A 13,202-nucleotide genomic window follows, 5' to 3' on the forward strand; every position below is an offset into this window, starting at 1 on the left:
AAATACTACAACAAACAAGTGCCGATTTTTGTGAGAAATAACAAACAAATAAACTAACAAATAGACTGCAAACAAAACAAACATAACACAGACAGAAACAGAATCAGTTCCTTTCGGTCAAATGTGTTTATTTTTGTATATGTACATAGAAAATAACTGAAATCGGCCTTATGGCCTCGTCTAAACATCGTTTTTAAAAGCCCCTTGCTTGTCCTATGATGGGAAGCATAAACTTATCTCTTTGACGTGCTGAATTAGCAAATATGAAGATTAACGTATCGATATCAGCTACGCTGACGTATGACAGGAAACTAGATGGAAATGACAAAGTGACTCTCAAGATCTACTTCCGAAACGAAACCGTCACTCAGCCCAGCAAACATTGAGTCACGCGTTGAATTGTGGGTAGATAGCGTATATAAAACCTCGCGCGGCTTCTCGAGATGAACTGAAGACGCGACAAGCTCTGACGTCATACACAAGCGAAGAGAGGGACCAGCGGCTGTATAAACATGGTGAGCGATGTTTTGTCAAAATATTGTTTAAAATGTGAATTATTTTGCACACATTTTATAACTTTCATCATGTCAACTTTCCTTTTGTTATATTGGAAAGACATAAAAGTAATTTTACTAACAGTACATACAGTGATACGTTCTAAAATGAAATTAGTAAAAAATAAGTTTATCATATGTAATCAATTAGACATTAATGTTTTTCGTTGTTGACTTGTTTTAAGTATAAACTTACGCAACAAAAGTGTTTCTTATAAACTGTTCAGTTAGCAATTCAGAATTGAAAGCTTTCATGAGATATAATATGTATTAAAATTAAGATGTTTCCTGAAAACTTCGTGAGGGCGCTAAAGGCTTGTTCCTAGTGTGGTCGGTTCGCGACTCGTATTTGACACTTTAATGGCCAGATTGTGCAGTTCATGGCAGGAATCACTATGTTGTCTTGTCAGTATATGTGACAGGCATATGTAAGAACAATATCAATGTTAAACTTACAAATTTTCCGACGGAACCAGTATCCATGAGACCTCAAGAAACATTCAATAAACAACTCCCATTTGAAGAATGTTTTATGCAATGGAGATATGTAATACTAATCAACAGAAGGGAAGGTTTTCAGTGCGGAGTATTGTCTCTGAGAGTTACTTCAGAAGATTCTCCATGGATATGTTCCGATTCACTATAACATCGGATAACTCGAACATTATGTTGGGTGGAATAAGGATATAATGTAATAGGTTGTTTATCTTGTATCTACTGTAAATGTTTTCATTCCAACGCTAGATGCTTATGGGAGTCTTAATTCATATGAGTTATTATTCCACTTCATCGTAAAACCACAATATCTACTGAAACTGATGAAAATAAGGTGACACAGTAAAGTGGTACCATTTGTCCATTACTCGGCGTCACCTTACTGTCATCAATACCGGTGTCACCTTACTGTCATCAATACCCGGTGTCACCATACTGTCATTAATACCTGGTGTCACCTTACTGTCATCAATACCCGGAGTCACCTTAATATTACCAATACCCGGTGTCACCTTACTGTCATCAATACCCGGTGTCACCTTGCTGTCATCATTTCCTGGTGTCACCAATACCCGGCGTCACATTACTGTCATCAATACCCGGTGTCACCATATTGTCATCAATACCCGATGTCACCTTACTGTCATCAATACCCGGTGTCACCTTACTGTCATCAATACCCAGTGTCACCTTGTCGTTAACAATACCCGATGTCACCTTTCTGTCATCAATACCCTGTGTCACCTTACTGTCATCAATACCCGGTGTCATCTTACTGTCATCAATACTCAGTGTCACCTTACTGTCATCAATACCCGGTGTCACCTTACTGTCACCAATACCCGGTGTCACCTTACTGTCATCAATACCCTGTGTCATCTTACTGTCATCAATACTCAGTGTCACCTTACTGTCATCAATACCCGGCGTCACCTTACTGTCATCAGTACTGGGTGTCACCCTACTTCTTTAGGCATCACTCATATATTAGGATAGGTGGAGGCTGGAAAGAAAGAAAAGTGTGCAATTGTGGAATAACACGGATTCTCATCAATCAAGCCCACCATAATTGGCCGTCCCCTTAAAAAGACACCATGCGTGATACATTATGACATCTCCATGCAACAGGCGAAGTAAGTGTCTATCAGTGTTAGGACAAGGGTCCTCTGTCAACCTATTGGTCATATGTGTCAGTGTATTGTGCCACACTGGCTCCATAATGCCCGGGGCATACCGGGGCATGGCTCTTAAATATACACGTTAGAGTGAGTGACTATGGTTTTACGCCGCTTTTAGCAATTTTCCAGCAATATCACGGCGGGGGACACCAGAAACGGGCTTCACACATTGTACCCATGTCGGGAATCGAACCCGGGTCTTCGGCGTGACGAGCGAACGCTTTAACCACTAGGCTACCCGACCGCCCCTACACGTTAGAAGTATAGTATTAAATGTAACAATACTGATAACGAGGAAACCCTCCCAACTTTGTGAAGGATGCCTGGCACTTGTCCATTTCGATTTGTACCCGTGACAGGGTATACCAACCGTAAAAGGATGACAACACTCTATGTCACCTGGGGATATATTTCAGCATCAATAGCACGATAACCAAACGCGATGTATTTTTCTGTTAATCTAACAATAGTTTGTTGACCTGTCATAACAAAATGCACTCATCTTTTTAAAGGCCATACCGGTGAAGATCAGGGGAAGAATGGGTCTTCAGCAACCCATGCTTGCCGTAAGAGGCGACTATACTTGTCGTAAGAGGCGCCTAACGGGAACGGGTGCTCAGGCTCCCTGACTTGGTTGATGCATGTCATCATGTCCCAATTGCGTTGATCGATGCGAATGATATCAATCACTGGATATTATTTAGTCAATATGAAGTCAACATCTTATTAAAATCTACCAAAATTACAACAAATCGAATCCGACATACTCTGCCATAGCACACTGACAAGTCTTCAGTTAATTTGTGTTGACGCGTGCTGGGAACACAGACAGCATTATCCGCGTTGACCGTTGAAATCTGTCACCTGTGATTACATATGATCGCTTGTATCTGTTTCAGAACCTTTATACCACGGGTCAGCAGTGGGTTATCGCCCTTGTTTTGATGACCATATGCATCACGGAGGTTTTTTCTCAGGGTAAGTAACCCTCCCACCGCTTCAGCCTGGCACATCCAGCGTGTAATAATATGTTAATATTAAGACTTCTCTGTTCTGAAAACGAAAAAAAAAAAAAGAAAAAGAAAAAAAAGAAGAATTTTGACATTCACTGGATTTCACCCTCCGATTTTCGTCGGACAAAAGGATTACTCTTGAGTACAATGCGTCACATATATAAAGAATGGCAACTATTTCAAGATGATTAAAAACGCTGACTCAAAAAATAATACCACAATAACCCCTAAGATATGATTTAATCATAAAGTGTGGACACACGGCTGTGTCACGAATACCTAACTATATGCCCCAGCTCTAACTCTAAGAAACATATATTACATGACGAGACGACAACAGGGGACATTTTCGTCCGATCTTAACATAAGACCGTGTTGACAGCATAATCTAGCACAGCTCATCTCACTGGCCTGGTTACAACTAATTATGCTGCTTTAGATCTATGTGACCGCAGCAGGCTGTCGACTTGTTTATTAAATGTGCTTGGTGGCTTTCCTCTTGTCATATGAACACGTGTTGCCGTGGGTCACATTTGCCGTGGTGGACAGTGGGGATCATATGACATTTTTTTTTCACATTGTTTGGACATTTATTAGGTGTAATTATGGAAATATGTGCCTTTTATTGCTAGACGTTTCCGTTGTTGGATTCGTGATAATGGTATACACGTATAAAAAACGTTGGAAATGATGACGGCATGTTTGAGATTTACTGTTATGATGAGCCCTTGAGTTATGATGCTATGAAATACGTAAAGGGACAAACAAGGTCAGCAGGAATGTTATGTGTGAGCATGTTTTGCAACAATGAATAGGGTAATTAATAACCGAAATATGACTACATATATAACATTTGTTGTACTGTATACCGTATTCGACATAATAAGCGCCCAGGGCGCTCTCAAAATTTGAAATAGTGGGCTCTTATTAGAACATTATTTTGGTGAAAAAGAACAGAGTTGAAAGATCGTAAATTTCGTGGTTTATGCTGACAGCCTGAAATGTTTATAGACAACAGATATATTTTTCCAGAATTTAATTTCCCATAATCAAGGATGCATATAACAGACGTATTATACACGAATAAATAAGTCTTGTGTACACTGGTCATTCGGAAGGGGTGCTAGCTGGTATTGTTCATTAGCCAATATATTAGCAAATATCGCCGTGGGCGCTTGTTAGAGCGGGGCGCTTATTACGTCAAATACGGTATTTGCTTTTAATAATATTTCCGACCTGTATTTCACTGCAGACTAACATCTCGTTTCTGAAATGAAAATATTTTACAGGAACAACGCTTATTAAATTACCTGGATAAAATATAATAAAAAGGAGTCAAGGGACTTTCTTCATTTTCAGAAATTGTAGTAATATAGACTTACCAACTATTATAGACTCGCAGGGATATATTTGTTCCAGGGTCTGTAAGACTATAACTAAATACCTACTCATTATCGGTCATATTGGAATGGCGGCAAGTACTTCATGTTTTTTAAAATTTTAAATATGAATAGTGTAAAAACATTTAAAGGAGAATAGTTTAAATTTTTTAAATATATCCCTTGCATATGTCTATCCACCTGATAATATTTTGACATGGTCATATAAACATCTATGTACTATACTTGAGTTCGAAATACTTAACTGACCATCTTTGTATGTGTACACTTGAAAATTGCATTTGAAAAAAACAAAACCAATTACAAACGTAAGCTGTCACCGAAACACTATAAACTTCAGGACTAAATCATAAACTATGATACCCGTATCATGTACATCACCATCATTAACCCTTTGTTGTTTGTGAATACGGAGCACACTTTATTTTCCCCTACAGTTCACATAATAATATACATTTAATAATTATCATTTTCAGCCTTTGTGTCTTGGTTTTTATTTTATTTATTATTTATTTTTGTTATTTATTTATTGTTGGTTACTTCTATACACAGGTAGCCACTACAAACGGGTGTGTTACTTCACCAACTGGTCGAAGTACCGACTTGGCCAGGCAAAGTTCACGGCAGATAAAATAGACCCGTTCCTCTGTACCCACTTGATCTTTGCCTTTGGGGACTTTGATGACAACGGAAACATTCGTAAACTGGACGAATATCACGACTCCAAAGAGTAAGAGGAATAGTTAACCTTTTTCATTATGAATACATTATTAACCTTTGTCATTATAAATAAAAACTTGATAAATGATCTTAAATGTCACTGGTGTACATACTGCTAAAAAGACGCATGGTCACCGATGCCTGTGGGGTGTGTGACTACCTTGTTTTCTAATACAGGGTAACCTAGTGGTTAAAGTGTTCGCTCGTCGCGAAGGCCAGGGTTCGATTCTCAACATGGATAGAATGTGGGAATACCAATGATGCCTCCCGCCGTGGTATGGCTGGAAAATTGCTACAAGCGGCGTGAAACCATGACACTCACTCTCTAATACATCCCAACAGCTACCATCGGTTCTTGCTGTGTTCCTGATTCAGATGCTCAGTGAAGAAATGGTTGCTGTGTGGACACGTTTACGTGCTTCATGTAGTTGAAATTAACAGGGGACACGTGTGGCCCAGTCATCTAAGACACCGCAATTCGCTTGGCAGAGCTGCGTCCCTTAGGCACACCAATAACCTCTGATTCGTGTTTCGAATCCCGGTTCGTCCCGATTATGCTTCTAGGTTTGTCATCACCTTACCTGTGCTCGCACCTTAAGCTGACACGCCGTGATATAACTGGAATACTGGCGTTAAAGCTTACTCACACACACTGAAACAGAAAATCTGTATTCCAAACAGGCATTGTGCTTAAATGAGTACCAGAATGAAGTATGCCTCATAATATGCTTGAGGACATCATATGGGAAATCTGTGTCGAGAAATTATGTAATGTGTTTTTTGTTGACGAGTAGTTCTTCAAATTTCATTTACCTTCTAAGTGACCTTTGGTTTTCAGTTTTGAAACATTTAAATCACTGAAACGACAAAACACCGAGCTAAGGACATTGATAGCTATTGGAGGATGGAATTTCGGAAGCATCAAGTTCTCCAATATGGCCGGCAATCCTATGACCCGGAAGACATTTGTGTCCAGTACTGTCAGCTATCTGAGGTCAAACGGCTTTGATGGCCTTGACATTGATTGGGAATACCCGGCAGAGAGAGGGGGAACACCATCAGATAAACGTAATCTGGTGACCTTGTGCAAGGTGAGAGACATACACCCCCACCACCACCCCCACCCCCACCCCCACCCCCCAAATCAAAAAGAAAAGAAAAGAAGGCAATTATTAAATCATGCATCGCGGGAAATGTATTTCATTTCCACTGAGTGTTTTACCTCTGTGCCTTTTGTAGGATTTGTTTGTTTGTTTGTTTGTTTGTTTGTTTGTTGTTTAAAGCCGCACTCAGCAATATTACAGCTATATGACGGCGGTCTGTAAATAATCAAGGCCGGACCAGACAACCCGGTGATTGACATCATGATCATCGATCCACGCAATTGGGATCGATGATATGCTTCAACCAAATCAGCGAGCCTGACCACCCGATCCCGTAAGTCGCCTCTTACGACAAGCAAAGTCACCTTTTACGCCAAGCATTGGTTGCTGAAGACCTATTCTACCCCGGATCTTCACGGGGGTAGAAGGTCGAATGATAGTCGAAGGAGACGAGAACAGGTAGCAATTCGCTGTCAGTCACAGAACTATGATTCTTCCATCAGTAAACTCTGTCCGACAGATTCAAGGAGGTTGTTGCTGGGGTAACGGTTTGTGAAAATGTTATTCACCATTGTCACCACTGCCACTTGAAGAACCAGATTCGCCCTGATTATGTTTCTAGGTTTGTCTGCACCATACCTCTTGGGTTTCACAAAAGTGGTGAACATCTCTAAGTCTCGCATCACTTTGGGCTTTCCGTCCACATTACCGTAATAGAACCGAAATACCGCTCAAGGCGGCATTAAACACATTTCACTCACTCACTCACTGACACTGCAGGAGCTGAAGGATGCCTTCATCACGGAGAGTCAGCAGGAGGGGAGGGAGCCCCTCCTCCTCACAGCAGCAGTCCCCGCCAGCCGATACAAGGGGGAGGTGGGCTACGACGTTCCAGCTCTCAACAAGTAAGTAGACACGGAGTCTAACACTGGTTATTTCAGCTTGAGGGTATATACTATTTAAAGAGGGCAATTATTTAAGAATGTCCTAAGTCGATGTTTTTATCTCAATGAGTAGAGAGCTGTCAAAGCAACATGTAGTATCCTCCTCGAATCGCGTTTCATCCTGGTTGTGTTTCGGCAAGGTATCCTGTACTGTTCAAAGCGGTGTTAAACCAAACTCACTCATTCATTCACTCATTTACCTAAGCAGTATTTTTGACCTTGTATACGAAGCGGGCAAACTTCTTTAGTACTTAAGGACATCTGGGTTAGGGCACCTGTTCAGCTTGTTGGAGGACAAGCATATATGGGCACGGGTGGGTTTGGGTTTGGGTTTGGGTATGGGGTGGGTTTGGGCATGCCTTGGTGGTAATTGATTGGACAGCTTCAAAACAATTTTTAAGTGGCATTTAAGGAGCTGTAGTATCAATTGTTTGAAGACAGGGTTGACATAACTTTTAAGTTCAACTTTTTTACTGAGGAAGTTTGTAGGTCAAATTGTCGTCATTCAAAATAGCTGCTTAAAACTCTGTACACTTACCGACGTCGTTCACAATATGTTCCGTCTCTGGTTGCAGCTATCTCGACTTCTTCAGCATCATGACCTACGACTTCCACGGCGGCTGGGAGAACAATGTGGGACAGAACAGTCCCCTCAGCGCGTCCCCCGTAGAGGATGGAGATGACAAATACCTCAATATAGTAAGTAGCAGGACTTGGAGTTCAAAGTGGACATGTTATTCAACGATGCATGAAGGACACGAGGGGGCGAGGTCGATATCGACTAATTGTATTCATTTGCGCAAAATATATCAAGCATTTGAAGGAATATAATTCAATACGACAGTTGTACATTTGAACTAACCAACTGGACATGGCTATAAACTGATAGACAAAATAAGTACAAAAAAGGTACAAATTTGATAATTTGATCTGACAAAAAAAATACGAACGTTGCTAGGCTTAAAACCGTTGGAGAAACATTGGAAACTTGAGGTCCAAAACACATCTATGATACCAGTATCACATCCACCACCATCGAATAACAAAAACATTTTTTTAAATTAAAAATGATTAAAATGTCTGGCTTGAAGGTGTGTAGTTAACCACCTAACTTTGATCTGGATTCTGTTCCCCAGCGTGAGGCGATCAAGTGGTGGCACAGTGCTGGTGTTCCCAAACACAAGATAGTTGTCGGACTGGCATCGTACGGCCGCAGCTTCAAGCTGACATCTAGTTCCTATGGCCTTGGTGCTCCCGCTGTCAAAGGCATTCCCGGACCTTTCACTCGCGAGGGGGGCTTCTGGGCTTACTATGAGGTAATCCTTCACTAAACGAGTAACCAGTGAAACCTGTTTATCTATGTATATGTCCTTGCAATGCTGTCTTTGCTGAGACAAGTCTTAACGACAGAATTAATGACTGCCGTAAGAACTGTTGTTGAAGCTGTCGTAAACCTATCGCAACGTTATCTTACGACACATACCTTAGCGATGACGGTGAGCTATTTTGTGACAAACGTAAAATAGGATAGGGGTTGTGGTGGGTAAGGGGTGGGGTAGGATGGAGTTTGGGGTGGGGGTGGGGGTGGGGGTGGGGGTGTTTTTTTTGTCTAATGTCAGATCGATTATTCAAGGAATTCCCTAGATTGAAATTCATGTCTGCATTTATATATTAAATATATATACACTTTTTAGAGATGAACAATTAGACAGCAATGGGTGATAAATGTTGATCTCATGATTAATGCCGGTGTCGACTGTAAGATCCTTAGACAGGTCCGACCCTGTCTTACAGTTTGTCGTAAACTTTAGACAACCCAGCCTTAAGAGAATAGACTTAACCAATATTTATTTCGCTACGACACCTTCAGGATAATCTTAGCGCTTATACCGCTTCGTGAACAGACCGACTTCGAAAGGCGGGGTTTCCGGAAAGCAGGGGGGCGGACTAACAGGGTTTCCCTGAATTCATAATATTTGCAAATTTTGAGACACTTTAACGATTCTTAATTTCACTTCATTAATGGCTTTTGATATATACTGTGGTAAACGTATTAAGCATGTGTATACTCATATATACTCCATATGAAATAATAATGCAAACATAATTAATTTTGTTCCGATTTATTCAGTACAAGGTCACGAGCTCTACACTATATGAACAGGCGTTGGGATAGCCTCATGGTTAAAGCGCTAGCTCGTCACACCGAATACCCGGGTTCGATTCCCCACATGGGTATAATTTGTGAAGCTCATTTCCTATGTGCCCACCTTCTTATTGCTGGTATATTGCTAAAAGCGGTGTAAAAAACATACTCACTCAAACTATCTGAAAATAGTGGTACAGCAAAGGTCGCTATATGCCTGTGATAGTGCCGATACGACGTTAAATTTTAACTCACTCACTCACTCACTGGTACAGCAAACATTTTACAAATAGTATGCCATTTTCATATCGTCAAATGTTTTTCTCTCCTAGGCAAAAAAAAAGGGCTACAATCGATAAATGAATTTAATGTGTGTTGAACGAGGGTATTCTAAACACTGTTAGTTTGCTTCGTCGAACGCTTGGCAGAGATACATTGCGTCAGGAAACGCATTCACATCCAACACGGTGGACTTGAACTAGGGGACGCAACTCTTTGAAGAGACAAAGCGTTCTATGAAGGCCCCATAGCTAACACATACCACCCATCTTGTGTGTGCGTGAATGTTCATGTTAAACTGTAATTTTGTAACCAGATCTGCATGGAAATCGACAACGACTTCAACGGCGACCATCGCGGCACCGTCTACTACGACACAGACCAGGAGGTCCCCTTCTATGTTAAGGGCAACTTCTGGGTTGGCTATGACAACGAGCGCAGCATAAAGGCGAAGGTAAAATTGATGCCAAAATATTTATCATAAACTACACACACATAATTAATGTATCCCAGGCCTTTGCAGATCAATATATCAATGCATATCAAGACGCAACATTTGCGTATTTCATAACGTACAATTACAAGCTGTATGCACAGTAATCGATATATTGGTTTTTATGTGAATACCAATATTGACCGTATTAATTAATTTCAAACCCATTCTTTCTTGTCTGACGGATGTTCAGATTCGATATTTTTATTGGTTCACTCAACCATAAGTACTATTCTATGGAATACTGTAAGGGACATTATCCCGCTCTCAACCTTTTGTAAACAGTTCAAACGGTGGAAGTGTTAAAAAAGGTATATGAAACGAGAAAGAGATTATTTGAAAATAATGTCCCTTACAGCATCCCATACCCATTCGATGAAACGAATTTCGTGTAGGTAATACAGATCATGTTCCATAGAAAACAAAATCCATGTAACATTTTCAGAATAAACCATATTCTTGCATACAAGGGCACGGGGGCCCAGTCGCCTAAGGCGCCACAATTAGCTGTGCAGAGTTGCATCCCTTAGGCTTGACAGCTACCTATGATAGTGGGTTCCAATCCCAGATTCATCATGATTATGTTTCCAGGTTTTTCAGCACCATATCCACGCCTGTGGGTTTCACCATATGCCCTGCATCACCACGGGCATTCCTCCCACGTCAAACTGATAAAACTGAAATACCCACTTTCATCTTTCCCCTCACTCTTTCACTCACTCCTTGCAGACTAAATGGATGAAACAGAACGGTTTTGGAGGCTTCATGGTGTGGTCGTTAGCCCTGGATGACTTCAACAAGATGTGTAACTACACGACCCGCAGCTACCCGCTCATCCACGCCGCTATAGAGGAGTTGGGCAACGTGGTCATGCCAGCCCCAACCCAACGGCCGCCTGTCCGTAACACACCCTCTCCCCAACTCAGAACCCCACGTCCACAGCCCAACGGGCGTGCCGTTAGACCTTCACCCACTGTTGCCACCAACCGTCAGACACCTGGTGTCCAGCCTTTCGTACCTGATGGAGGATGTAAGTAGAAGGCCACATACACAATGTTAAACACAGTATCAGCAGTATCGGGAAAATTTGAAAACAAATACCAAAATGCCATACAGTGGGATCATCATTTCTGATATCTTTCATGACATGATTTATGTGGACAATAGTCGTATGCTATATATATATATATATATGCTATATAAGCGCCGTCGAGTCTGAACATATCGGAAAAAAATACTTGTATGGACATGTTGGAGGCTTCATTGAATCATCTTCCCGAGGAAAGAGACTTAACTGACTATAAAAGTTCAGTTTCCACCCTTGCCGAACTAGGCTGGAATTCCATCGCAACCAGTGGCTATTACGAGTTATGTCCCTTCTATGCCTCACCCATGGACCAATCAGATTCCACCTCTCGTTTCACTTGCATTCGCCCAGTCAAGACGATCTGATCGATAATCAAGATCTATATTGTGATAGAACGGGTATTACACCACAAAGTACATTAAATCACGCGAGCACCTTGATAAACAGACATAAAAAGATTTGGAAAATACCTGTTGACAACGAGTTGCCGGTGCACATGCTTTGTAAATCCTGCAATCGACCGATATATGCACGATGGTTTACGAACCGGATTTCGTTGCGCGATTTTAATTGGACTATGCATAGACTCGTTAGTCCAGCCAAAATGTAACTCAATAATACCAGCCTAGTTCGTCGGCAAGGGTGGAAACTGGACCTTTATAGTCAGTTAACTCTCTTGCATCGGGAAGATGCATTGAATAGATGTGTCTTCAATCTGGACTTGAAAGTACATACTTCTGCAGCTGATCTTACACCAAATGGGAGATTATTCCAAAGGGAAGGTCCTGCATCTTGGCAAATACAAATGTATATGTATATTATTAACAACAATAATATCCAGTATTTTATTTTTTACGAACCACATTTGCTTTTTGTCTTCAAAGTGACATATTCTTATTGAAATACAGAAACTGTAATGGATTATCTACTGACATTGCTTCGTAAGCAATAGTTATTTGACCACTCTTCCTATTGCTCATATGACTCAGTATTTGCGACCAAATGGAGAAAGATACAGTGTTTCTGTACTAACCTTTCAGCAGGTATCAGTGGTGTCCTCGACGTTTAAATGATCAAAATGAGACCCATAGTATACGTAGATAAATGAAAATAAAGAAAAGTGGTGCTTAATATTTTACCAGGTGTACATTTAATCTCTGTTATTTTTCAGTCATCGAATGCCCAAGCAGAGGGCACCATTACTTTCCTGATCATGCCGACTGCAAGAAGTACATAGAGTGCCACGAAGGTCAACGTCACTCTAGGGGGTGTCCTGGCGGGCTTCACTGGGATGTCAAGGTCAACGCATGTAACTGGGAACACCTCGCTGGCTGCACGACAGGATAGACAAGATGGGGTGGTGGCGGCGGATGGGGTGAGGGTGGTGGATGGGGTGAGGGTGGGAGGATGGCACGGGTTCCGGGGTGTGAGGAGACAGTACAGAGGTAGATGGTATACCGCGAGATGGTAAGGTGTAGGTGTAGATTTTGTTAAGACCTACGTTGTAAAGATGTGACAGACAATATGAACTAAGGAGTGGTACAAATGTTGGAAACATGATTTCTGCTGGAGAGGTGATGAGGGATGGGGATTAGTTTAATTTAATGAAATCGACGTTTTAAAGTATTGTTGGTAATGATGGCGTGTGCACATACAATTGACCAATGCATAATCATCTATAACCTTCCTTGTCATAATATTAACGATCTTAATCGTAGTGCACATACGTCATTTCAGCCCCTTTCATTTCAAGTTTCAAATTAAATTACAATTTAATACATAATTACGAC

General features: G+C 41.1%; 1 protein-coding gene across 1 annotated transcript; it reads left to right on the forward strand.

The window, feature by feature from the left end:
• Positions 1–445: 445 nt before the first annotated feature.
• LOC139469309 (chitinase-3-like protein 1) lies at positions 446–12,788 on the forward strand. Its single transcript, XM_071251449.1, has 10 exons — positions 446–515; positions 3,127–3,205; positions 5,193–5,370; positions 6,199–6,451; positions 7,244–7,368; positions 7,983–8,106; positions 8,544–8,723; positions 10,149–10,286; positions 11,055–11,355; positions 12,584–12,788. Exons 1-10 carry the CDS (start codon positions 513–515, stop codon positions 12,757–12,759), a joined length of 1,557 nt encoding a protein of 518 aa, XP_071107550.1. The 5' UTR covers positions 446–512; the 3' UTR covers positions 12,760–12,788.
• The last annotated feature ends 414 nt before the right edge of the window (positions 12,789–13,202 follow it).

The sequence above is a fragment of the Haliotis cracherodii genome, unplaced genomic scaffold, assembly GCF_022045235.1.
Source record: "Haliotis cracherodii isolate W230 unplaced genomic scaffold, xgHalCrac1.p SCAF_2, whole genome shotgun sequence".
Classification (NCBI taxonomy): domain Eukaryota; kingdom Metazoa; phylum Mollusca; class Gastropoda; order Lepetellida; family Haliotidae; genus Haliotis; species Haliotis cracherodii.